The sequence below is a fragment of the Coregonus lavaretus genome, assembly GCF_964263955.1.
Source record: "Coregonus lavaretus genome assembly, contig: HAP1_SCAFFOLD_6482, whole genome shotgun sequence".
NCBI lineage: Eukaryota > Metazoa > Chordata > Actinopteri > Salmoniformes > Salmonidae > Coregonus > Coregonus lavaretus.
The window spans coordinates 70-25939 of record NW_028161772.1 but is presented as its reverse complement, the minus strand read 5'-3'; the positions used below and the strand labels follow the sequence as shown (position 1 = coordinate 25939).

General features: G+C 45.4%; 1 protein-coding gene across 1 annotated transcript; it reads left to right on the top strand.

The window, feature by feature from the left end:
* Positions 1–232: 232 nt before the first annotated feature.
* On the top strand, positions 233–25392 carry LOC311120094 (ral guanine nucleotide dissociation stimulator-like; the record flags this gene model as incomplete). The annotated part of the gene is made up of 8 exons (XM_084194708.1): positions 233–645; positions 20184–20533; positions 20781–20849; positions 21738–21931; positions 22416–22537; positions 23147–23362; positions 23805–23993; positions 25315–25392. Coding segments are annotated over exons 1-8 (1410 nt in total), but the record flags the coding sequence as incomplete, so codon positions are not given.
* Positions 25393–25870: the final 478 nt, after the last annotated feature.

Below are 25870 nucleotides of genomic sequence, written 5' to 3'. Positions count from 1 at the left end.
TGCTGCGAAAATGACATCACCTTCTCGAGAGGGGGCAGGCGTTCCTGCGTCGGGGGAGGAGCTATGGAACCGGCTGAATGGGGTTGTTCGTTTTGCATGGCCCGGTGACCCGTGAGCGGAGTTTGTATATTTTAGATCATTCCATTGGTACTTAAGTGAAATCTCCACTTACCCCGGGCACCGGGCCATGCAAAACGAACTGGCCTATTCTTTCCAAGCCAACCCAGCCAACCTCGGTCCAGGCTTCCCGGAGCAGAGCAGACATATATACATACAAACACAGAGAGCAGTCAATAGCAGCCTACATACTCCTGGGTGTTCGGTTTGTCAAGGGCTTTTGTGAGAGAAAGAATAGTGTTGCCGTTTTTACCCGTAAGACATGGGGGAAGACTACCACGGTGTCGGTTTCATATGACATTGTTGCTGTTGTAGCGATACGGACGGACGACACCAATGGTTTATCTAACTGGATCTCAGTGCGACGGGCGCAGTATCAAGCTGGGTTCCCCTGATGTGATGTTCGATGCCAGCACTTGGAGGATACGCAACATCTGGGACGGGGTGAAACTAGAGGTCGCCGGGGATGCGAGCCCCGTTGTCCTGCATAGCTTCACCCAACTGGACCCTGACCTTCCGCAGTTGGAGGTAACGAAATAACTTGTTTACTGCGCACTGGGGCGCACTGTAGCCTTGTGTGCAGTTTTCAATGCGTTTGTTGACTGGTCTGTTATCCAAGCTGCCACACATGATTGATAAACGAGAATAGCCTAGTGGTTTGAGAGGATAAGATCTGTGTTCTGCTGTGTTTTGTTGTTTACTTCTGCCTTAGTGTCAATGACACAGTTATTGAATTCCAATACATTTAAGTGCGCATGTCCATTAGTAGGCTATAGTTGTAATCGACATCCTTTTGAAATGCATCTACATAGTTTGAGTAGCCCGTTTATTTCCAAAAAGGTTAAACAAACGTTGTGAAATCTATATGTTTTATTGATGAAGAAACAAACAAACTGTTTATTATTTCATAATATAGGCCGTTTTTATTTTATTTTGTATTTATATTTATACAGGGAGTCAACATTGAGACTCCTCTGTTTTGCAAGTGAGCCCTTCAAACAACATAAATACCCTAATTAGTTTTTAGTACAAGTAATTTGTTAAAACTATATGATGGTCCACAATGCATAGACACTGAACAAGAAAACCGTTATAATCACTGTTATATATATATTTTTTAAGCTCAACAAGTCTATGCTATGCTTATTAAATGAAATGAATAACAGTCATAAATAATCATCCATGAAACCCCTTTAGAGGACATGGTGAGATTAGTTTATCATCAATTTGTTTTGAATAATGTTTTAAAAACACTATTGTTGTATGGAAACAGACACAACACCAGTCACTAGTTGTTTTCCCCCCAAATGGTACGAGACAGCTTTTAAAACGGAGCCAGTGAACCAGCCACAGTAATCGATTCAATTGGATTTCAATGGGTCACAGTGTTGACTGCTGTCCAAGCAGTGTGGTTCTACTTTCCAAATAACACACTGGCTCACTGGCGATGTCATAGGTCATAAGCTATGTCCCTCAAACTCAACTCTGGGCCTCAAAGCCAGTTCCACTGCATTTTTTAATTATTCCCCTCCAATCAGGGACTGATTTAAATCTGGGACACAAGGTGAGTGCAATTAATTATCAGGTAGAACAGAAAACCAACAGGCTTCGGACCTCGTAGGGGAAGAGTTGTGGGTGTGAATGCACTCTGCCGACAGCTGTGTGTGTGAGTCATTACAGCTTTCTAATTCTCTCTTCTGGCTCCAAGGCGGCAATACGATCAGGGGTTTTCTAAAGCTCAGACACGTCAGACTGCCTCCAACCCACAGCCTCTCTGGTGTCCAACCCCACGTCAGACTGCCTCCAACCCACAGCCTCTCTGGTGTCCAACCCCACGTCAGACTGCCTCCAACCCACAGCCTCTCTGGTGTCCAACCCCACGTCAGACTGCCTCCAACCCACAGCCTCTCTGGTGTCCAACCCCACGTCAGACTGCCTCCAACCCACAGCCTCTCTGGTGTCCAACCCCACGTCAGACTGCCTCCAACCCACAGCCTCTCTGGTGTCCAACCCCACGTCAGACTGCCTCCAACCCACAGCCTCTCTGGTGTCCAACCCCACGTCAGACTGCCTCCAACCCACAGCCTCTCTGGTGTCCAACCCCACGTCAGACTGCCTCCAACCCACAGCCTCTCTGGTGTCCAACCCCACGTCAGACTGCCTCCAACCCACAGCCTCTCTGGTGTCCAACCCCACGTCAGACTGCCTCCAACCCACAGCCTCTCTGGTGTCCAACCCCACGTCAGACTGCCTCCAACCCACAGCCTCTCTGGTGTCCAACCCCACGTCAGACTGCCTCCAACCTACAGCCTCTCTGGTGTCCAACCCCACGTCAGACTGCCTCCAACCCACAGCCTCTCTGGTGTCCAACCCCACGTCAGACTGCCTCCAACCTACAGCCTCTCTGGTGTCCAACCCCACGTCAGACTGCCTCCAACCCACAGCCTCTCTGGTGTCCAACCCCACGTCAGACTGCCTCCAACCTACAGCCTCTCTGGTGTCCAACCCCACGTCAGACTGCGTCCAACCCACAGCCTCTCTGGTGTCCAACCCCACGTCAGACTGCCTCCAACCTACAGCCTCTCTGGTGTCCAACCCCACGTCAGACTGCCTCCAACCCACAGCCTCTCTGGTGTCCAACCCCACGTCAGACTGCGTCCAACCCACAGCCTCTCTGGTGTCCAACCCCACGTCAGACTGCCTCCAACCCACAGCCTCTCTGGTGTCCAACCCCACGTCAGACTGCGTCCAACCCACAGCCTCTCTGGTGTCCAACCCCACGTCAGACTGCGTCCAACCCACAGCCTCTCTGGTGTCCAACCCCACGTCAGACTGCCTCCAACCCACAGCCTCTCTGGTGTCCAACCCCACGTCAGACTGCCTCCAACCCACAGCCTCTCTGGTGTCCAACCCCACGTCAGACTGCCTCCAACCTACAGCCTCTCTGGTGTCCAACCCCACGTCAGACTGCCTCCAACCCACAGCCTCTCTGGTGTCCAACCCCACGTCAGACTGCCTCCAACCCACAGCCTCTCTGGTGTCCAACCCCAGTACAGGAGAGTGACCAAGAGGAGGTTGAGTCACTGGAGACATCTGACCCTTTCTACTCTGAGCAGCTGACCATAGACTCTGTTAAGTGTGGTGTCCAACCCCACACTCTTCCCCTATTATAACCAATTAAGTAAAATAACCAGAGAAAAAACTGGATGGGTTGGGGAGAAGCTAATTTAATTGATGTAGTCTCATACTGCAAAATGTTTTAACTGTAAGCGTCTGTGGGGGAAATAATGCCTGTTAAATGACTGAAATGTTGGGGGGGGGGGGTTGGCTAACTGGCAAACTCAACACTGCTGCTTGTCCTTTGGGAAAAGAATGGCCTCAGCTGAATTTCACATCTGCTGTTTCATTGAGCAACAACTCTGCTTCCTCCACCAACACTGTACTGTACAAAATCAGAGGAAGCTTGAGTCAGAGCAACTGGTGTCCATTTCGTGCCAGACACATACAGTGAGGGAAAAAAGTATTTGATCCCCTGCTGATTTTGTACGTTTGCCCACTGACATGACTTAGTACTTGGTGGCAAAACCCTTGTTGGCAATCACAGAGCTCAGACGTTTCTTGTAGTTGGCCACCAGGTTTGCACACATCTCAGGAGGGATTTTGTTCCACTCCTCTTTGCAGATCTTCTCCAAGTCATTAAGGTTTCGAGGCCGACGTTTGGCAACTCAAACCTTCAGCTCCCTCCACAGATTTTCTATGGGATTAAGGTCTGGAGACTGGCTAGGCCACTCCAGGACCTTAATGTGCTTCTTCTTGAGCCACTCCTTTGTTGCCTTGGCTGTGTGTTTTAGGTCATTGTCATGCTGGAATACCCATCCACGACCCATTTTCAATGCCCTGGCTGAGGGAAGGAGGTTCTCACCCAAGATTTGACGGTACATGGCCCCGTCCATCGTCCCTTTGATGCGGTGAAGTTGTCCTGTCCCCTTAGCAGAAAAACACCCCCAAAGCATAATGTTTCCACCTCCATGTTTGACGGTGGGGATGGTGTTCCTGGGGTCATAGGCAGCATTCCTCCTCCTCCAAACACGGCGAGTTGAGTTGATGCCAAAGAGCTCGATTTTGGTCTCATCTGACCACAACACTTTCAGCCAGTTCTCCTCTGAATCATTCAGATGTTCATTGGTCAACTTCAGATGGCCCTGTATATGTGCTTTCTTGTCTCCTGAGTGGCGCAGTGGTCTAAGGCACTGCATCGCAGTGCTAACTGTGCCACTAGAGATCCTGGTTCGTATCCAGGCTCTGTCGCAGCCGGCCGCGACCGGGAGACTCATGGGCGGCGCACAATTGGCCCAGCGTCGTCCAGGGTAGGGGAGGGAATGGCCGGCAGGGATGTAGCTCAGTTGATAGAGCATGGCGTTTGCAACGCCAGGGTTGTGGGTTCGTTTCCCACGGGCGGCCAGTATAAAAAAATATGTATTCACTAACTGTAAGTCGCTCTGGATAAGAGCGTCTGCTAAATGACTAAAATGTAATGTAAATGTTGAGCAGGGGGACCTTGCGGGCGCTGCAGGATTTCAGTCCTTCACGGCGTAGTGTGTTACCAATTGTTTTCTTGGTGACTATGGTCCCAGCTGCCTTGAGATCATTGACAAGATCCTCCCGTGTAGTTCTGGGCTGATTCCTCACCGTTCTCATGATCATTGCAACTCCACGAGGTGAGATCTTGCATGGAGCCCCAGGCCGAGGGAGATTGACAGTTATTTTGTGTTTCTTCCATTTGCGAATAATCGCACCAACTGTTGTCACCTTCTCACCAAGCTGCTTGGCGATGGTCTTGTAGCCCATTCCAGCCTTGTGTAGGTCTACAATCTTGTCCCTGACATCCTTGGAGAGCTCTTTGGTCTTGGCCATGGTGGAGAGTTTGGAATCTGATTGATTGATTGCTTCTGTGGACAGGTGTCTTTTATACAGGTAACAAACTGAGATTAGGAGCACTCCCTTTAAGAGTGTGCTCCTCATCTCAGCTCGTTACCTGTATAAAAGACACCTGGGAGCCAGAAATCTTTCTGATTGAGAGGGGGTCAAATACTTATTTCCCTCATTAAAATGCAAATCAATTTATAATTTTTTTTACATGTGTTTTCTTGATTTTGTTGTTGTTATTCTGTCTCTTACTGTTCAAATAAACCTACCATTACATTTATAGACTGATCATTTCTTTGTCAGTGGGCAAACGTACAAAATCAGCAGGGGATCAAATACTTTTTTCCCTCACTGTAGTTATAGTGTGCTGGCAGAAGGAAATGGGGCGTATCGTGTTCACTGACACACTCTGTAGCCATATCTTATGGTCCTAAATCACCAGCAAAACTTGGTCAAAGAGGAGAATAGAAAGTGACCGCTCTGCTTGAAGTCGTCTGCGCATTAGGAAGGGAAGTGTAGTAGTTTGGACTGAATATTACCTGAATGATAGGGACAAGCTTAGTTGGGGCTGAATTCAATTGAACCTTGATTACAGTATTTAGTCAGTAGTACAGATGTAGGATCTTAACTGGACCTCTTGTTGCAGCAAAATAATCCTGCAGCAACAGGATTTGAACGTTTAGTCCATAATGTTGCTTGATCGGTGGTTAGGCTATTAGCTGGTCAAAATGAGGCTACATTAAAAGTGGAATGCATAACCGTGTGTTAGTGCAGGTTTTCAGTAAATCACAAAGCTCATCTGCATTTCCTGCGGCCCAGGAAAATTCTCAGCAACAAAAGAGTGATCAAATTAGGGTCCTACATCTGTAGATATGCAGTAGTGTGCAGTAGATATGAACATAAGGTTGTTTTCCAATAAACTCACAGAATGGTTTTGAGTAGGCTACTCTAGATTCCACATGGACTCCCTTTGCAAGCATTTCAGAACTGTTCAAGAATAAGACAGGTGTGTGTGCACTGCAGACAGTTGTAAACAAAGATACTGAATACACATTGCTTAAGCAGATTGGATTTGATTGTAGTTTCCATTATAGAATAATGATAGTATAATAATATTATTACAGACCATAGAGATCTTCACGGTAAAAATGAATTTTCCTCCAGCATTTTCCACCATGGACACAGCGGGACGTATGCCGCGGTCTCAGCCGGCTGACACATTCTTTCCACGGCCAACTTTCCCTCCAATAAACATAAATAGACCCAATCGAGAAGGAAAAAGAAGTGACCAGCCAGTCACTCTATTTGAGCAATTTATCTGTTCAACCTACTTTTCAGTACTTCTCAGTCTGCAAGAGATATAGTCCTAGACTATAGAGTGTAGAAATTGTTTGCCTTGGCCTATCAAGTACATTTTAGTAGTGCATGGAAAAGGAAGTATTAACGCGCATCCAGCGCTATACATACAACAACATCCATGTCTCTCAGGTGATTACTGTATACCATTATTTCGTAAACTGAAAAAACGTGTTAACTGTATCACACATAGCAGAGGTCTGTTAAGGCGTCCGCATGCTTCCCATCCGAAACAGTTCGGAACAGTTAATGCATATATTATGACGAAATTTTCGGATGTTTTTGTTTGTTTTGGTCTTCGGCAAGGGTTTTTTCTACTGTACGTGCACACAAAAAATGTTCTCGAGGCAAGCCGAAGTTCAGAGCCGAAGTCTACGCCCCTTAATCGGTCATTGATCAACAGTAGGGTTTCTTCAATGAAATGTGTTTGTTGTCATTCAACGATAGATTACTCGTTTTCATTCACATTATTTCATTGAGAAATACTGCACCAAACATCTTAGTTAGATGTAAAATTGCGCGACTAAGATCTCCTCGGCAAAACACTAAAAATGATTGACAGATTTCTTGAGTTATCTAATTCTGACTATTTTTAGGAAGTGTCCCGTGTAGCTCAGTTGGTAGAGCATGGCGTTTTCAACGCCAGGGTTGTAGGTTCGTTTCCCACGGGGGACCAGTATGGAGAAGAAAAAAAATGTATGCACTCACTAACTGTAAGTCGCTCTGAATAGGAGCGTCTGCTAAATGACTAAAATGTAAATGTAAAAATGTATACTGGCTACAGTGTCTCAAGATGGACAAACAGCACTATCGCCACTTTTTCTTGTTTTTCAAGCGAAGGTGTTTTAAGGGAGTATGCGAGCACACTGAAGCATGCGGTAGTCTTTAGCCCTTGATGTCTCTATAACCATCAGTAGTCAATAGGCCTATGAAATGATTTTAGCCATGGCTGAGTCCCTGTTTCTGAAATACTAAACTGACAGTATATAAATCTACTGTATATCTTCCTCTAAATGCAGAGGATGACACGAGGCTATCGAACAAGCGTGCCGTTTGTCTCATGGTTCCTGTTGATCAAAGCACGGAGTGACACATTGTCAGCTTGGCATTTTGGGAATCTGCATGCGTGTATCGCCAATGCTGGTCACGAGCCTGGAGAGAGCGCTGTCTTCATCTCTCCAACTCTTAATCCTGTTAGTTGATTAAGGCTAATCGGTCTTCTCACTCCACTGCATTTCATGTTAGTATTATATTTTGTTTTCGTCTGCAAATTGACAGTGAGTTTGAGGCAAGAATTGCAGGCTGTTCATCTAATTTCTGTAAAATAGAGCAGACATTTTCAAAGAACGGTTTGTTTGACGCATGCCTGTTTTATGTTTTCTTTGGTCCTCTAAAAAGCAGAGAATGTTACATTATGGCATTTCTGTCATATTGAATGTCTCTCAACACTCACTTTATAGACCCTATTCTGCCTTTTCACTAGACATATAAATCCTCTCTCTGTGACCTGCATTGAAAGTGAAGGGCCTCCCTTCCTACCACAGTCCTAATACCCTCATTGTGATTAGCTAATGACTGACTTCTGTCAGGTTCCCTCTTCTCTTCCATTTTAAAAGACAGGCCTCTCATACCCAATTCGTCCTCAGTCTTACACCACTTTGTCATTGGGTTTAGCTCAAGATACATTTTAGTCATTTAGCAGATGCGACTAACAAGAGCAATTAAGTTAAGTGCCTTGCTCAAGGGCACATTGACAGATTTTTCACCTAGTCGGCTCGGACATTTGAACCAACGACATTTCGGTTACTGGCCCACCAAGCTACCTGCACACTCACTCTCCATGCCTGTCCTGAGACCATAAAAGCAGATGGTGTTAAAATTCAGGCTTTGATACCTCTGGAGATGTAGTGATCCTCAACTGTCTGTATTCAGTGATTCCTGGAAACCCAATACCTGCCTTCTCCCATCTGATAGTGTGTAGGTGGTTGTGTAATCATAGGATATTGAGCCGGTCTGGGTTTGAGAGAGGCTTCCCCAACATCCTGTAAACACACTGTCTCCACGTGTCAGTTTCGTTCTACCAACATTCGTGATCAATGCCTTTCTTACTCTCTCCTTCCTCTCTTTTCATCCATTTTCTTCCTTCATTCTCCATCTCCCTCCCTCTCTCTGCCCTTCCTTTAACCTTCTACTATGAAATTCAATTAAAGATGCTTCCAGCGAAGGCTATCAGATCAATTCCACTCATCTGCAGTTGATGATGTCATGCATCCAGCACTACTTCTTAATTATTTGTTATCTTCTGGCCATAAACAATAACGTGATGTTCTTCTAGGTCAAAGCACTAAAGTGAAACGTATTTACGCTATTAGACGCCAAAGAGTCCAGATCGTTAAACAGGCTCAGGGAATGCGTGAGCCGAATTTAACTGTTCAAAACAAGACACAGGATGAGATTACTCTGCTGTCGGGTTAGAATAGTTGAAAAAGGTTTTGAATACCTCAAAGTAATTCAGGATTTAGTTTCAGAAAGATTAAAATAGTTTTTGAATGGCTTTCAAGGTTCTGCTTTTGTTATAGAATGACATAGCATTTTCTTATGGTCAGGTCAGCTTGTTGTCATTTCTGTCTTGTTTTGATCTTTTCAGTTTGAAGCTCCTGCATTAGCTCTTGAATATTAGAAAAATACCACTGTTGTTAAGCTTGTTCTAGTATGTTCTATAGGACATGTCTATAGATAAGGACCCAAACAGCTGAATGTAGTTGTTACCTTATCCTTAGGTCATAGGATCAGTGTGTTAATGGATTGCAGATCACAACACACGTTGACAGCATTACATATTTTTCTACGTCACATAAAGGAAAGAGAACAGAGAGGGTTGTCTTTCATTTTTGCCAAACATTTCTCCAATGCTTCTGTTTTTCTTCCTCCCTATCTTCCTCTGTTGCAAAATGGCCGGCTCATCTCTGGTTTTGGCTGGTAGTTTTGGTTTTGTGTGTATTCATTGTTGAATTCTCTCCGATCAGAAGCCAAGAGTTCAGCCATGACAAACCAAAGCAGGGTCTGCCCGGCACGGAGTTTGATAGAAACAGAGCTCCTTTTGTTGTCGTCACGTCATTGTTGTATTATCGATTGAGAGAACACTGAACAGCAGAGGATGACTAAAAGGGTGGAACAATAGAAGGGACAGTGATTTAGAGTTGAAAGAGAGAAAGCGAGAGAGAGGGGGGATTGATTTAGGGCAGTGAAAAGGAGTGAACGGGAGAGCTGCTATAGAGGAAAGCAGATGAGAGAGCAGGGTTGATAGAGGGCAGAATAGCAGAGGGATGTGAATGGAGGCCATATTGTGGTGACAGTGCTCTCTAAAGGCAGACCGGGGCTGGAGCAGTACAGTACTACAGCTGCACATCTGGACCCCATCAGGCCTCGCTCTTTATCTCCCTGTTGTCCTTTTAGACGTCCACCCCCGCAGAGCTCTGGCAGCCAGTGCTAGGTGTTGATATACAGCCGCTGAGAAAATAGAATCATTTCGAAAACAAGTTTACGTTACGCTCGATCTGATTATCAGACGGAAAAAGATGACTTAAGTCTGGGGGAATTTACGGAACAGGGACGAAAGATTTGCTAGCAATATGAAAATGTTAATAAAGATTGGTCTCAAAATTCAACTTTGTGGTACCCCTTTTCCCCCTCAGTTGCTTCCAGTCCTCATTCCTTTCCTTCATGTTGTCAAAGTAAAGCGTGACAGTGTTATTCTTACAGATTCCTGCACACAGGAATGTGTGTGTGACCCAAAACGGAAGATGCAGGCTAGCAGCACACAGTGTTGTCACCAGTATTATCCTATTATCTTACACCTTCCCAGTCATAGCCACAGCAATGAAAGAACTTGACCTTCTTCACCGACACCAAACAAAGGATGGTGAAACACAAAGACCCAGCCTTGGGCTTGCTCCGGTTAGATATCCAGTGGCCACTCTGTTCTGTTTTAAAGGGAGTTCACTTCTGGTGATAGCATTACTCCTCCATGCTAATGCTGGGCTAATAAATTGTTTTTGCGTGGGTGTCTTGCAGACAGACTCGCTCCTTTGGTCAGCTACAGATTGACAGTATCAATCCTTTCAATCCTAACTCCCACCGCTAAGAAGACTGATGGTGTCTTCCTTTTGGGTGAAATAAATACAGTGAGGACATTTTCAGAGAGCCCAACTTTTCAGGGCTCTGTAAGCATATGGACACAAACACTCTCTTTCATTTATTGTACATTGCTGAAGTATTGATTTGGAGTATTGCGTTCCAAATCATTTTAAGTAGCCAACACTTGCCCACAACAAGACATACAGTGGGGAGAACAAGTATTTGATACACTGCCGATTTTGCAGGTTTTCCTACTTACAAAGCATGTAGAGGTCTGTAATTTTTATCATAGGTACACTTCATCTGTGAGAGACGGAATCTAAAACAAAAATCCAGAAAATCACATTGTATGATTTTTAAGTAATTAATTTGCATTTTATTGCATGACATAAGTATTTGATACATCAGAAAAGCAGAACTTAATATTTGGTACAGGAACCTTTGTTTGCAATTACAGAGATCATACGTTTCCTGTAGGTCTTGACCAGGTTTGCACACACTGCAGCAGGGATTTTGGCACACTCCTCCATACCTTCTCCAGATCCTTCAGGTTTCGGGGCTGTCGCTGGGCAATACGGACTTTCACATCCCTCCTAAGATTTTCTATTGGGTTCAGGTCTGGAGACTGGCTAGGCCACTCCAGGACCTTGAGATGCTTCTTACGGAGCCACTCCTTAGTTGCCCTGGCTGTGTGTTTCGAGTCGTTGTCATGCTGGAAGACCGAGCCACGACCCATCTTCAATGCTCTTACTGAGGGAAGGAGGTTGTTGGCCAAGATCTCGCGATACATGGCCCCATCCATCCTCCCCTCAATACGGTGCAGTCGTCCTGTCCCCTTTGCAGAAAAGCATCCCCAAAGAATGATGTTTCCACCTCCATGCTTCATGGTTGGGATGGTGTTCTTGGGGTTGTACTCATCCTTCTTCTTCCTCCAAACATGGCGAGTGGATTTTAGACCAAAAAGCTCTATTTTTGTCTCATCAGACCACATGACCTTCTCCCATTCCTCCTCTGGATCATCCAGATGGTCATTGGCAAACTTCAGACGGGCCTGGACATGCGCTGGCTTGAGCAGGGGGACCTTGCATGCACTGCAGGATTTTAATCCATGACGGCGTAGTGTGTTACTAATGGTTTTCTTTGAGACTGTGGTCCCAGCTCTCTTCAGGTCATTGACCAGGTCCTGCCGTGTAGTTCTGGGCTGATCCCTCACCTTCCTCATGATCATTGATGCCCCACGAGGTGAGATCTTGCATGGAGCCCCAGACCGAGGGTGATTGACCGTCATCTTGAACTTCTTCCATTTTCTAATAATTGCGCCAACAGTTGTTGCCTTCTCACCAAGCTGCTTGCCTATTGTCCTGTAGCCCATCCCAGCCTTGTGCAGGTCTACAATTTTATCCCTGATGTCCTTACACAGCTCTCTGGTCTTGGCCATTGTGGAGAGGTTAGAGTCTGTTTGATTGAGTGTGTGGACAGGTGTCTTTTATACAGGTAACGAGTTCAAACAGGTGCAGTTAATACAGGTAATGAGTGGAGAACAGGAGGGTTTCTTAAAGAAAAACTAACAGGTCTGTGAGAGCCGGAATTCTTATTGGTTGGTAGGTGATCAAATACTTATGTCATGCAATAAAATGCAAATTAATTACTTAAAAATCATAGAATGTGATTTTCTGGATTTTTGTTTTAGATTCCGTCTCTCACAGTTGAAGTGTACCTATGATAAATATTACAGACCTCTACATGCTTTGTAAGTAGGAAAACCTGCAAAATCGTCAGTGTATCAAATACTTGTTCTCCCCACTGTAAGTGAGGACAAAACAAGAGTTGTCATAACAGACTGAATTAGATCAGTTTTTGCTTTGCTCAGTCCTCTTTCACCGCCCCGCCCCCCGTGTCCGCCTGATGTTTCATTTGCTGACTCTCACTGCTCTGTTAAAACCAGCAGCAACGTGCCAGAACAGACCAGGCCAAATATCCTACTCCAACTCCGGACCAAAGCACACATTTATTTAATCTGAAAGTAATCATTTCCATAGGAGATGAAGGGCTAGTGTGTGAGATGGAAAATGAAAAGAAAGTTCAACCCTGTGACCGTTTGTTACCGTAGTACAGGACACAGGGGCTCAGTATGTTCCCTCACAAAATAACAGTTTATAATATATATAATTGGGTTAGGAGAAGTCATTCAGTACAGGACAGAAAGCTTAATATTATTGAAGGACAAAAGGAAATGGGATTCAATGTTCTTTAGTTTCAAAAGGATACACAAGGATGTGCATGTGTGTGGCTAATTTGGATATATGTGTGTCTTTGTGTGTGTTGGTGTGTGTGTGTGTGTGTGCATTAGAAAGCTAAATCAACCCATAACACTGCATGGTGAAACTGATCCAGCTGCTCAGCTGGTGCACCAGGCGGGCCTCCTCTCTCTCCCCTCGGCCCCATATTGTTGTCCCTGTCCCTGGGGCCAGCCCAGAGAGGGTAGTGGGACGTCTGTGGTTGTGACGGAGTGGGACCAGAGAGTATGCACATGGAGCCTGCCGGGGATCGGTGACTGACTGACTGGCTCCTGAGGGAGGACAGGAGGGGGACGTTAAAGCTATGAGACTAGTGTCCTCACGGGAGTTCAGACCACTTTAGAGATTGTCACAGCAGACGCCACCGGCATTAGCCAAATAACTTCCCCTCTCTATCTCTCTCCTTACTCTCTCTCTGGCCTTCTCCTCCACCTATCCTCTGTAGCCTACTCTAAAACCAATAATTGATTACATGAATGATACTTTGCCCACCCATACTGTACATGCTACATGTACATGGATAGATAGGAGAAGGAGTGTCCTTATTATAGCCACATATTATACATTATAAACTGGGTGGTTCGAGCCCTGAATGCTGATTGGCTGACAGCCATGGTATATCAGACCGTATACCATGGGTATGACAAAACATGTATTTTTACTGCTCTAATTACGTTGGTAACCAGTTTGATGGTTGCTATAATTAAGCAATAAGGCACCTCGGGTGTTTGTGGTATATTGCGTTGCGATGTGCATTAGAATAGCCCTTAGCCGTGGTATATTGGCCATATACCACACCCCCTTGGGCCTTACTGCTTAATTATAGCAACCATGAAAGTCAACATGAGAGACGTGGCTGAAGTAGAAGGAGAGAAGGAGAGAGAGAAGGAGGGAGGAGGGATTGAATGTGGCAGCTGTGGAGGGACTGAAAGCAAGATATAAACAATCGGCCCGGGCCGACTGGAGATCTAAGTGGCACATGATATCATCGCTTCACTTCAAGGGCCATCGGGGATCGCGAGAAGGGGGGGAGGAGGGGGGTAGAGAGTGACTGTTGGCCACCGAGATATCACTCTCTCTGGCAGGGAGGGCTGTTCTGTCCCCGACACACACCCCTTTGTTTGGGTTTTGGTTCAATCCGTTCGTAGGTTGGTGGTATGTGTAGTAATGTTAGAGCAATATTAGCAAGAGGCATCCCAAAATGCATCCCTAAACTCAGCAGCTTTAAATTAGGATTAAGTTAGCCAGCTAACTTTGATAAATGTTCAGATATAGCTCTTGATAGTTTTCTGGTTCATTAATCAAATAAAAACGTTCATATTGGTTTTTGTTGGGAGTGTTGAGTCAATTATACCATCCCAAGATATTAAGTTAATTCAGAATAGGAAAGTTGGGGCTAATTCATTGATTCTGTGTTGTGGCATACCCCTAGAGGACAGAGTATGTGGCTCTAAAATAAATACATATATAAACAAAAGGTTTCTCAATAAACAAACACTTATAACAATGTTATGATAGCATTCATATGGCCTTTTCGGCCACCAGTGCAGTCAAATTTGTTGCTAAATGTTTTCTGTATAGTTTGGAAAGTTTTTGTCTGGTTTTCTTTCCAGTGTTGTTTGGTCTGCACGTGCAGGAATATGTGTGCCAGGTTGCCTGTGTGTAGGAAACGGCTACTTGAGCTGATGCACACTCTTGAGAAACACACAAACATTTGCACACACGCACACACAAACAATTTTAGACTAGTGAGGATTACACTCATTGTGTGTGTGTGTTGTGTGTGTATATTTGTGTGTTCTATGAGTGTTCATGTTACGTGCACAAGCCCCATTGTGGTTATGCTTCCAGATTACATTGAGGGAACCAGGTCAAGCTTGGAGTGAATAGAAACTTCGGAGAGAGGGAGGTAGAGAAAGAAAGAGAGAGGTGGACAGAGAGAGAGACTATTTCCAGATGTGTCTTACAGAGGGAGAGAACAGATAAGTAGGGAGGGGAAGAGAAGGAGAGGAGAAAAGAGGGAGGGAGTGCGCTTGTTGGTCAAAACACAGCTGTCTGGCTTTCTAGACTTACAGGAACTTTGCAACAACAAGGAAAATCCTTATAGTATCCTTATAGAAACACTTCCTTACAGGAACTTAATACAGTTATACTCCAACAGCATTTAGTTATTTACATTTGGTGGATTGCATCATGGGCTAAAACTCGACAAAACATACATTAGTGGTTTGTATTGGCACATCAACAAAATTGTGTGTGTGTGTCCTATTACAGGACACGCACACACACACACACGCACACGCACACACCAGTTAGCAGTGCTGCACCATGTGTATGTCAGATGAGGTAGACAAATGCAGACAGACATAAGTTATTCTCATTACTAGAGCCATGAGTGTGTGTGCAGTGTGTGTGTGTGCAGTGTGTGTGCAGTGTGTGTGCAGTGTGTGTGCAGTGTGTATGCAGTGTGTGTGCAGTGTGTGTGCAGTGTGTGTGCAGTGTGTGTGCAGTGTGTGTATTCAGTGTGTATGCAGTGTGTGTGTGCAGTGTGTGTGTGTGAGGTCCTGTCTTCTCGTCTTCCCATCTCATCCCCCTCTTTTTAGTCCCCGCAGAGCGGAGAGAAGTGCCTAAACTTCAAGCCTCCACTTGTAACCCCCCCTGGGAAGTCTATGACTAAGTGTGTGTGTGAAACCTTCCTGGAATATGCCACAATAACCCCCAGAATGTTCTCACAGCGGCACAACTTTGTCTTAGTACCACACACACACACACACACACACACAAACACACACACACACACACACACACACACACACACACACACAAAAGTCCTCATTCCCTTTAGTTAACGTCCCTGTCCCCCTTACCTCTCCCTTTCCCTTTCTTTCTCTCCCTTTCTCTCTCCCTTTCTCTCTCCCTTTCGGTCCGCCCTCTTTCCTTTTCATCCTCTGTCAAACCCCCTATCTCTACCCCTCTCGATGGCGGCAGGCTGAGACGGCCTGTGGAGCGCCAGTGGAATTTCTGTCTGTAAATAATTATAATAATGAGAGGAACCACACAAAAGAGATGGATAATGTCGAAGTAATCCAAACGCTTTCAGGGTTGTCACTTTGTTGTAGTTACTATAGTTACTAAAGAAAGTCAGTTGGTCATTGTGAATAATGTTCTGTGTGCAAATGTGTGTGTCTGTGGTGCCAATTCCAAGCTAACTGTAGGGTCCACTGGATCCTGTTGATTGACAACCCGTTCTTCATGTGCCTTTTCATCGCCTGCAGTGTGTGTCCGTGTGTGAGTGTGTCCCCGTGTGTGTGTGTGTCTGTGTATGTGCAGGATCTCCCTTCTGTTGTCATAGCAACATCCTAAACAGACCATACATGTATCTGTATGTAACTGTAACCAGCTGTAGCTATATCCTCACTGCATACATCCTATATTGAAAGCAGTTGAAGCTCTTGACATACACACACTCACATATACTGTACTCACACACAGTCAGGGGAAGATCTGACTGACTGTAGGCACGTAAGGTACTTCAGACACACACACACACACACACACACACACACACACACACACACCTGTCTACTGAGCTAGGAAAGTCCCCTGATGGTTATATCCTGCAGTCATACTGTAGTTTGAGTGGGATACTGCTGTGTGTGTGTATGTGTGTGTGTGTGTGTGTGTGTGTGTGTGTGTACTGTGTGGTGTGTGGTGTGTGTGTGTGTGGTGTGTGTGTGTGTGTGTGTACTGTGTGGTGTGTGGTGTGTGTGTGTGTGTGTGTGTGTGTGTGTGTGTGTGTGTGTGTGTGTGTGTGTGTGTGTGTGTGTGTGTGTGTGTGTGTGTGTGTGTGTGTGTGTGTGTGTGTGTGTGTGTGTGTGTGTGTGTTAGACAGGAGGTTGGGGTTGAGGGGATAATAATACCGCCCAATACAGAGCACTGGGTAATAACCTCTAACAGCTAACCCACGTGGTTATGGAGACAAGGGATGTTTTATGACCCTACTGTCGCCCCAAGGGCAGACACTGGAATTTGGAACTTAGGAACCCCCGTAAACATGCCAACATGGGACGATTCATCTACTGTGGAGTGTGGACAGCCAGCAACAGAAAATAGGAAATACGTTTAATAGCAGGCAGATAGCTGCTTTTCAGAACACACAAACATTCTCTGTCACACACACACACACACACACACGTTTTTTTCTTCTATCCTCATGGGGACCTAAAATGTATTTCCATTCAAAATCCTATTTTCCCTAACCTTAACCGTAACCCTAAACCTAAACCTAACCACTAACCTCAAACCTGATTCTAACACTAACATTAATTCCACCCTAAACCTAACCCTACCCCCTAAGCTTAAAATAGCCCTTGTCCTCATGGGGACATGGGAAATGTCCCCACGAGGTGGAATTTTCCTTGTTTTACTATCCTTGTGGGGCCTTTGAGGGATTTTAAGTCCCCACAAGGCTAGAAGAACAAGACCACAGACACACACACACACACACACACACACACACACACACACACTGGAGTTGACAACCCTAACTCTCTGTGGAGTCAAGGTTATCTGGTGTGTGTTGGGTGACATGCCAGTACAGCCAGACAGGCCAGGGCCGGGACCAGACTACAGGGCAGATAGATAGACAGACATGGAGGCCAGGGCCGGGGCCAGACAACAGGGCTGATAGATAGACAGACATGGAGGCCAGGGCCGGGGCCAGACAACAGGGCAGATAGATAGACAGACATGGAGGCCAGGGCCGGGGCCAGACAACAGGGCTGATAGATAGACAGACATGGAGGCCAGGGCCGGGGCCAGACAACAGGGCTGATAGTAAGACAGACAGACAGACAGACAGACAGACAGACAGGCAGGCAGGTCAGGGCTGGGACCAGACAACAGGGCTAATAGATAGACAGACAGGCCAGGGAGGCAAGCAGGCAAAACAACACCAATGAAGTATCTGTCTCCGCTGTCCTTGAGCGATTACATTCCCTCACCCTGCCAAACACTTCTGTGTTTTCTTCTTATCCCCCTCATGTGGAAGAGGCGCTCTCTATTTCTCTCCCTCTCTTGCTGTCTCTCTCTTTTTTCTTGAAGTCATTTTACAATGGTGCTGTATATCATTATTTGAGTATACTTTGTATAGTCTGTTTATCAACATGTCTGTAAACATTTGTTGTATCGACATCATGAAGATTCTATTGTCGTCCGACATCAAACTTGTCGTTGTCGTTATGAAGAAGTATCAACACAAAACGACAGCCTCTGCATGAAATCAGCAACCCAGTGCTCCAAATAGCATACTTTCTATATTTTAACACCAATAAACCCATTTGTTAAAAAATGTATTCGGTAAATGTCAACCTAGCAGCAAGCCAGGCAACTAAAAGCAATTTTCTAAACAAAGTTTTGGTTCATTGCTAGCTAGTTAGCTAGCCTGTTCAAATCATGACCAGATTTTATTCATTATCACAGGAAAATAAACCCACATCAACATTATTGTTTGCAAGGTAATGGCGAGCTTACAGAAAATAACATATTGCCACAGTGTGATGAAATAAAAGTAGTTAGTTCTATCAGAGAATTGTAGGAGGATTTGGTCTGGTTGCTGTGGCAGTCCGGTAACCGCGACAATGGATGTTGTGACAATCGCAGAGACTTAAACTTTTCATGTCTATGCGACAAGAAAACTGACAGTCGCAGCGATGGTCTACAGACATTCCACCGGAGTATAAATCAAATGACGTTGTCACATTCTAATTGTCTACAGACATGTCGTTAGACCAAGTATAAACTGGCCTTAACATATCAAATTCTCCCAATCAAAGTCTTGAATGAAGACTATGGTTAGTTTATTAGTAGAATTATTACTGCTTGGCTAGAACAAAAGCCTGCTCCATACAGGGTAAGATTGCCCATCTTTGCTTTAGCATGTGAGTTAAGTATGTATATTCTGACCCATATAATAGCTCAACGAGCGTATCAGTCATGAGACTGACTGTTTATATAGTCGTAGACACCACAGCAGGATAACATCTGCTCTAAGATCAGCCCCTTGGCTGACACTGATACTGCATGTGCAACACAGCACAAGCTCACGTTTGGGTAAATATTTATACAACATGTTTTATGAAATCTAATATTTTCCAGACAAGTTTTAGTCCGGCTCAAAACTTCCTCAACACGACCCAGAAAGGGAACGCCGGCTGTCTGCCTTCAACTTCAGACTGTTGACCCATCCGATTGCGTGGGTGTCCCATATCCGTGGTTTAATGAAATTGGATAGTTGAATAGAGAGTCTTGGCAGTGGCTTTCAACATTGTGATCAAAACTGTCCATTGTGAAAAGAGACAAAGGCACAGTCAATCAATGCAACCTCCGATAAATGCAATCATCAATTTATTTTTAATTCCAAACATTTTTTAAACAAGTTCAGTGAAACAAGTTCAGTGCTGAAAAGCCTAAAGCAATAGCAGTTACTTTAACAACTGAACTCTTTTTATATATCGTCACAATATCACCCAGTGTGGCAGCAGGCAGTCAGAATGTCCATTCTCTACAGCACAGCTGTTCAGTCCTCACTCTGTTTACGTCCGTCCGCTTCTGCTATCAGGCCTTATCCACTTCCTGTATGCCATCCGATAAGAAGGCCATGCCCTGTGCTGTGCCCTGTGCAGTGCCCTGTGCTGTGCCCTGTGCTGTGCCCTGTGATGGTGAGGCGAGCAGCTGGCTGAGGAACCAAAAACTACAGGGAACAGCTCGTGGCATAACATCGAGTCGAGTGCCAGAATAGTTTTTGGCCCGAGACTAAGTGGCTAGTTCAATTGTGAGAGGTATTGAGTTGGACTCTGATAGAAAAATAACCCATATTGAACAAGTGGGTCACAGGATGGTGGAGTGAGTATTGTTTGGCCAGAGTGATATGGGTGTTAGCGCAACAAGTCAACAGACGGAGAGAGACCAAAGGCGTTGTGATGTGGTCTGTCACTGGAAGTTGTTATAGCCTAGACCAGAGGCAAATAAAATCACTTCCTTCTAAAACTGTCATGCAATAATACCAATAACATGTGGCGAGGAATACTGTATTACACAGCAATAGTCTAATCAATGGTTATATGTACTGTATTACACAGCAATAGTCTATTAATCAATGGTTATATGTGCTTTATCGTTCAATGTGTAACTAACAAAAAAGCCAGCTCCAATCTTTTAGTGAAATAGTTAAATTAGTATGGACCAGGCTTCATTTGGTTTTCACATGTGTGTCATAGCCCCTGGAAGTAAAACAAAAAAGACTGAGTATCTAACCCTCTCAATCTCTCTCTCTTTCCGTCTGTCTTCCAGAATGCGACCCAGGAGATAGGTGAGGAGGTGGAGGACGGGGCGGTGTACACCATCACCCTGCGGAAGGTTCAGATGCTCCACCACCACCACCACCACCACCACCACCTCCACCCTGGCCACCACAGTGGCGGCAGCGGGGCCAGTAAGGGCCAGCGCTGGCTGGGTGTAGAGACGGATGCGGCCCTCAGCCTGTACGAGACGTGCAAGGTGCGCACCATCAAGGCAGGCACGCTGGAGAAGCTGGTGGAGTACATGGTCCGGGGCAACGACTCCACCTACGTCACCATCTTCCTCTGCACCTACCGCTCCTTCACCTCCACCAAGCAGGTCCTGGACCTACTGCTCAACAGGTGAATAGAGGGAGGGTGGAGAGACAGAGGGTGGGATACAGTGGTGCATAAATAGATTGATAGATGGATGAATTTACAGATGAATGGATGGATCCATCGGTTGATTGGTGGAAGAATTATAGATGGATGGAAAAGCTGGGTGGATGGAGATACACATAAATGACAGGATGAATGGAGGGTGTGGACGAGAGGATGGATGGATGGATGGATGGATGGATGACTAACAAACTGATGAATCTGTGTTCAGGTATGCCAAGCTCCAGCTTGGATCAGAGGGCCACAGACTGACTCATGACGATCGTACGGAACTGAGGAAGTAAGTCTCTGTCTGACTCTGACACACATTGTGGACAATACATCTTACTCAAATAGCCTATGTTCAACACATACTGTACAGCGACAGAAGATAGTGCACTGTTTGCTTCATTTTCACATTTTGTTGCCTGGAATTTGTATTGCTTGCCTTATACCTATGACGTTCTTCTGAGACAAGAAAGGAGGACACTTCATAAGTCGTGAGATCCGCCCTACAAACGTGTACCCCTTTTTTTTTCTCCATACAACCAGTGCTATCCTGCTGGCGTAAGCAGTTCTACCATTGGGGACATTGGATATGTTTCTAATGTGTTCATATGGGTGTTGTATCGCGTTACAAAGTTCGTCATCATTGTCCTATATTTTGTGACCCATATCCTCAGGGCAAAAATATGTTAATATATCTCTCTTTCCTGTTATGTATCTCTTTCCTATCCTTCTCTGGCTTCACGGTAGATAGTCCCTTTGTTTTTCCTCTCTTCTTTATTTCCCCTTTGACCTTCCTAATCCTGTACTTGATACACCCCTTTCTCTAACTACTGTATCTTTCCTACCTCTCCACTCTCTTTTTTCTAATTTCCCCCTCTTTTTATCATTAATAAAGGTAATATGCCATCCAAACACCTTTATTTCTCTCTCTCTCTCTCTCTCTCTCTCTCTCTCTCTCTCTCTCTCTTTCTCTCTTTCTCTCTTTCTCTCTTTCTCTCTCTCTCTCTCTCTCTCTCTCTTTCTCTCTCTCTCTCTCTCTCTCTCTCTCTCTCTCTCTCTCTCTCTCTCTCTCTCTCTCTCTCTCTCTCTCTCTCTCTCTCTCTCTCTCTCTCTCTCTCTCTCTCTCTCTCTCTCTCTCTCTCTCTCTCTCTCTCTCTCTCTCTCTCTCTCTCTTCCTCAGCACAATATCCTCCATCTTGGGGGCTTGGCTGGACCAGTATTCTGAGGACTTCTGGAAGCCTCCGGAGTACAGCTGCCTGCGACGGCTAATCTCCTACCTGCACCTCAACTTCCCGGGATCGGACCTGGAACGCCGCGCCTGCAACCTCCTTGCCCACTTCCACCGCCGACAGCTCCAGGAGCCCGAGCATGAGTGTAAGATGACCGGCCAACTCCCAGCTGAACTTTTGACCTTTGACCCTGACCCCGGCTCCTCAACATGATCATGGAGAGTCCATAGAATTAGTATTAGTGGAAGGCCTCAGATGTTCCAGTGGTACACCAAATCAGAGAAGACTTTTGTTAGTCAATCCCTTAGGGAAAGTGTTACAGACAACTGAGACCTTGTTGGTGTGTGTGTGTGTGTGTGTGTGTGTGTGTGTGTGTGTGTGTGTGTGTGTGTGTGAGATGTGGTCGTGGGTGTCAGGAAGCAAAGTAGGACCAACCAGTCAGATGCTCTAGTCTAGTCCAACACATACCTGTATTGGCTTACAATACTTCGATCCAAATCTTCCACGAAAGGAGTGTGTGGGCCCTCACTTCCCTACATTAAGGAGTTTACTAAACCCAGCCGCTCATCAAAAGTGATGAAAGTGTGTTTCATGTCATTTTGCTAATGAGTGGTGATGTTATCCCTCAGTGTTGGACCATGGCGGCTATCCTTTCACCCTACTGGAGGAGAATGGCTACGAGGATGAGCAGCTGGACTTCCTGAACTTTGACCCGGCAGTGGTGGCTGAGCAGTTCACCCTCATGGACGCGGTAGGATGCCAAAATATCACAAAACTTAGAAAACTTTAGTCCCAACTGCACATATCTGTGGACTAACAACATATAGCAACATATCCTTATACAAAATGAACTCTGTCTTTGTTTGAGTTTTCTATGAAATTGGTGTCTATTATTTTCCATCATTATTTTCCATCGTGGCGCTTTATTGTTTTCGCAAAGTTCATGTGTATTTTTCCATACCAGCGAGGCTCCTTGGATTTGATCGAAAATGAAAAATTAAACGCTATGACTCTGTCCTGTTGCGAGCGTTGGAGCCAAGGGGCTTCCTTGGCCGGTCTTCAGGGGCTGTTAGGCCCACTCCACTGTTGAGTTACCGCTCATAAACAAATGTCACTCCAAAAGCTTTCCTACCGATGTTTATTAGGAGACTGGAGTGCAGCAGGCAATTTTATCAGCCGTCCTGAAAGCCTTCTGAAGGATCTGCCTGTCTCTGATTTCTCTCTCTCTCTTCTGCATAGGAGTGAAAACATGTTAAACTCATCCAAAATACATCACTGGTTGCAGCAAGAAACCAAGCCTCCATTTTGTTTATTGTCTTCCTCTAAACCCCCTCTTCCTTACTCCCCTTTTTCCTCATAGGAGCTCTTTAAGAAGGTGGTCCCCTACCACTGTCTGGGGAGTATCTGGTCGCAGCGGGACAAGAAGGGCAAGGAACACCTGGCACCCACCATCCGTGCCACCGTCACCCAGTTCAACTGCGTCACCAACTGTGTCATCGCCACATGCCTGAGCGAGCGCTCGCTCAAACCTACGCAGCGCGCCAAGCTGGTGGAGCGCTGGATCGAAGTGGCCAGGGTGAGACACTGTTGTTAGCAGGAGTTGTTGTTGGCGTGGGACACATTTACATTTTAGTCATTTAGCAGACGCTCTTATCCAGAGCGACTTACAGTAGTGAGTGCATACATTTTCATACTTCTTTTCATACTGGTCCCCCGTGGGAATCGAACCCACAACCCTGGCATTGCAAGCGCCTTGCTCAACCAACTGAGCTACACGGGTAGAGCATGGTGTCCTTCTGCTTCAGTCCTGCAGAGGCACAGATTGTGTTGTGTAGCATGATGACTACAGTACCTGTAATGCTCTGTTCCAAGGAGTTGGTCTTATTTGAGTAAAAACGTTCTGAAGCTAATCTAGTGGTGTTCAGTCTCCTTACCAATACATTGGATTGATTTGCCCCTGGTGCTGAATTAAGTCCATTGATATTCATCTGAATATTTACTGTATTTTTTCTCTTCAGGAGTGTCGAATCCTGAAGAACTTTTCTTCACTTCGGGCTATCCTCTCTGCTCTGCAGTGCAACCCGGTCCACCGGCTGAAGAGGACATGGGACGAGGTGTCCAGGGAGAACTTCCGCATCTTCCACGAGTTGTCAGAAATCTTCTCTGACGAGAATAACCATTCGCTCAGCAGGGAGCTGCTCATTAAGGTAGGTTGTGTGTGTGTGTGTGTGTGTGTGTGTGTGTGTGTGTGTGTGTGTGTGTGTGTGTGTGTGTGTGTGTGTGTGTGTGTGTGTGTGTGTGTGTGTGTGTATGTGAGAGTGCAGGAGTACTCCTAGAGTGGTGTGACGCGCACACACACACACACACACACACACACTGCTCTGATTACAGTAGTGCTCTGATTTCAGGCAGGTAGCTTGAGTGATAGGGTTTCCCGTGTATTGTTTCACACCACTCTAGGAGTACTCCTGCTCTCACATTGACGGTGTCATCACCCAGGATCAGATGACAGGGTGTGGTGACACACTACCCTGCAGTGGCAGTAGTAGGACATCCCGAAAGTCATTTCCAACACATAAAAACACAAAGTGAAAAACAAAGTATGGAATTTTGTCGTCAGGAGTTTCCTATCTTAGTGCAATATCTTGGTCAGATATTTGGTCATCCTCCCTATGAAAATAGTTCTTACCTAACAATGTAATGCACTTTGGACACTTGGGAACATGATTCCTATAGCCAATCCATTATCAAGTGTTATAGAACAGAACAGTATAGAACAGAATAGAACAGAACCGTATAGAACAGAGCAGAAAAGTACAAAACAGTATAGAACAGAACCGTATAGAACAGAACAGAAAAGTACAAAACAGTATAGAACAGAACCGTATAGAACAGAACAGAAAAGTACAGAACAGAACAGTACAAAACAGTATAGAACAGAACAGTATAGAACAGAACAGAACAGTACAAAACAGTATAGAACAGAACAGTATAGAACAGAACAGTATAGAACAGAATAGTACAGTACAGAACAGTACAGAACAGTATAAAACAGAACAGTATAAAACAGAACAGTATAATGGTAATCTGGTTGTTCTGGTGGTTGGTCTTGACTTGGGCATGGGGGTGTGAGACTGTGCAGGTGTTAGGTAGGGGGGGATAGCAACTAAACCCACTTACGTACACACAGACCTCAAACCCTGACATTCCCCAAATTCCAGAACACACACACACATACGTCAGGGCATCTAGAGGTTGGCCGTTATGTATGTTTGGAGGGAGGAATCCCCCCTGTGACATCATAGCATGGTGGTAGGCTGTGCAAGTTGGGAATATCCCTCCCCTGCCTGATACTCTCCAGTAGAATGTGGGAGAGTGTATGTTCACCATTTCATAGCTTGATAAATGATAAGGAAATTGTTTATTATTTCATTTCATTTAACAGAAGCCAGTGTTATTTGATTGCTGAAATAGGGGCTTAGGCTTCAGATCTCAATGTTTATGTTGTCCATTATTCTTTCTGTCTAGGAGGGCACGTCCAAATTTGCCACCCTGGAAATAAACCCCAAACGAGCCCAGAAGAGACAGCAGCAACCCCGAGACCTGGTAAGGGATGCAAGAAAGGAGGGAGGGAGAGAGGGAGGGTAAGATGGAGTGGGCTTAGAGAGAGATAAAAGACTAGAAAGATTGAAGAGGAAGAAAATGGAGGATGACATGAAAAGCAGAGAGAGAGATGAAATGTCCTGGTAGACAGAGGATGAGAGAGTAAAAGGGGAGGTCGAAAAATGAAGGCAGAGTGAGAGCCAGAGAGCCTTACCAGAGCGACTTACAGTTAGTACATTCATCTTAAGTTAATTAGTTAGTTAGGTGAGGGAGAGATAGAGATAGAGGGAAAGATATAGAGGGAGAGACAGAGAGGGAAAAATATATAAATTAAATAAAGAGGGAACGAGAGGTGACAGATGTAGTCAAAGCACTCCCATCTTGGCCATATAGATTAGACAGGCGTGAGTAATTGGGTTTTTAAGCCGTGTCAGGAAGTGTTCCAGCGGGCTAGACGCCATAGAATAGAAAACAAGCGGCC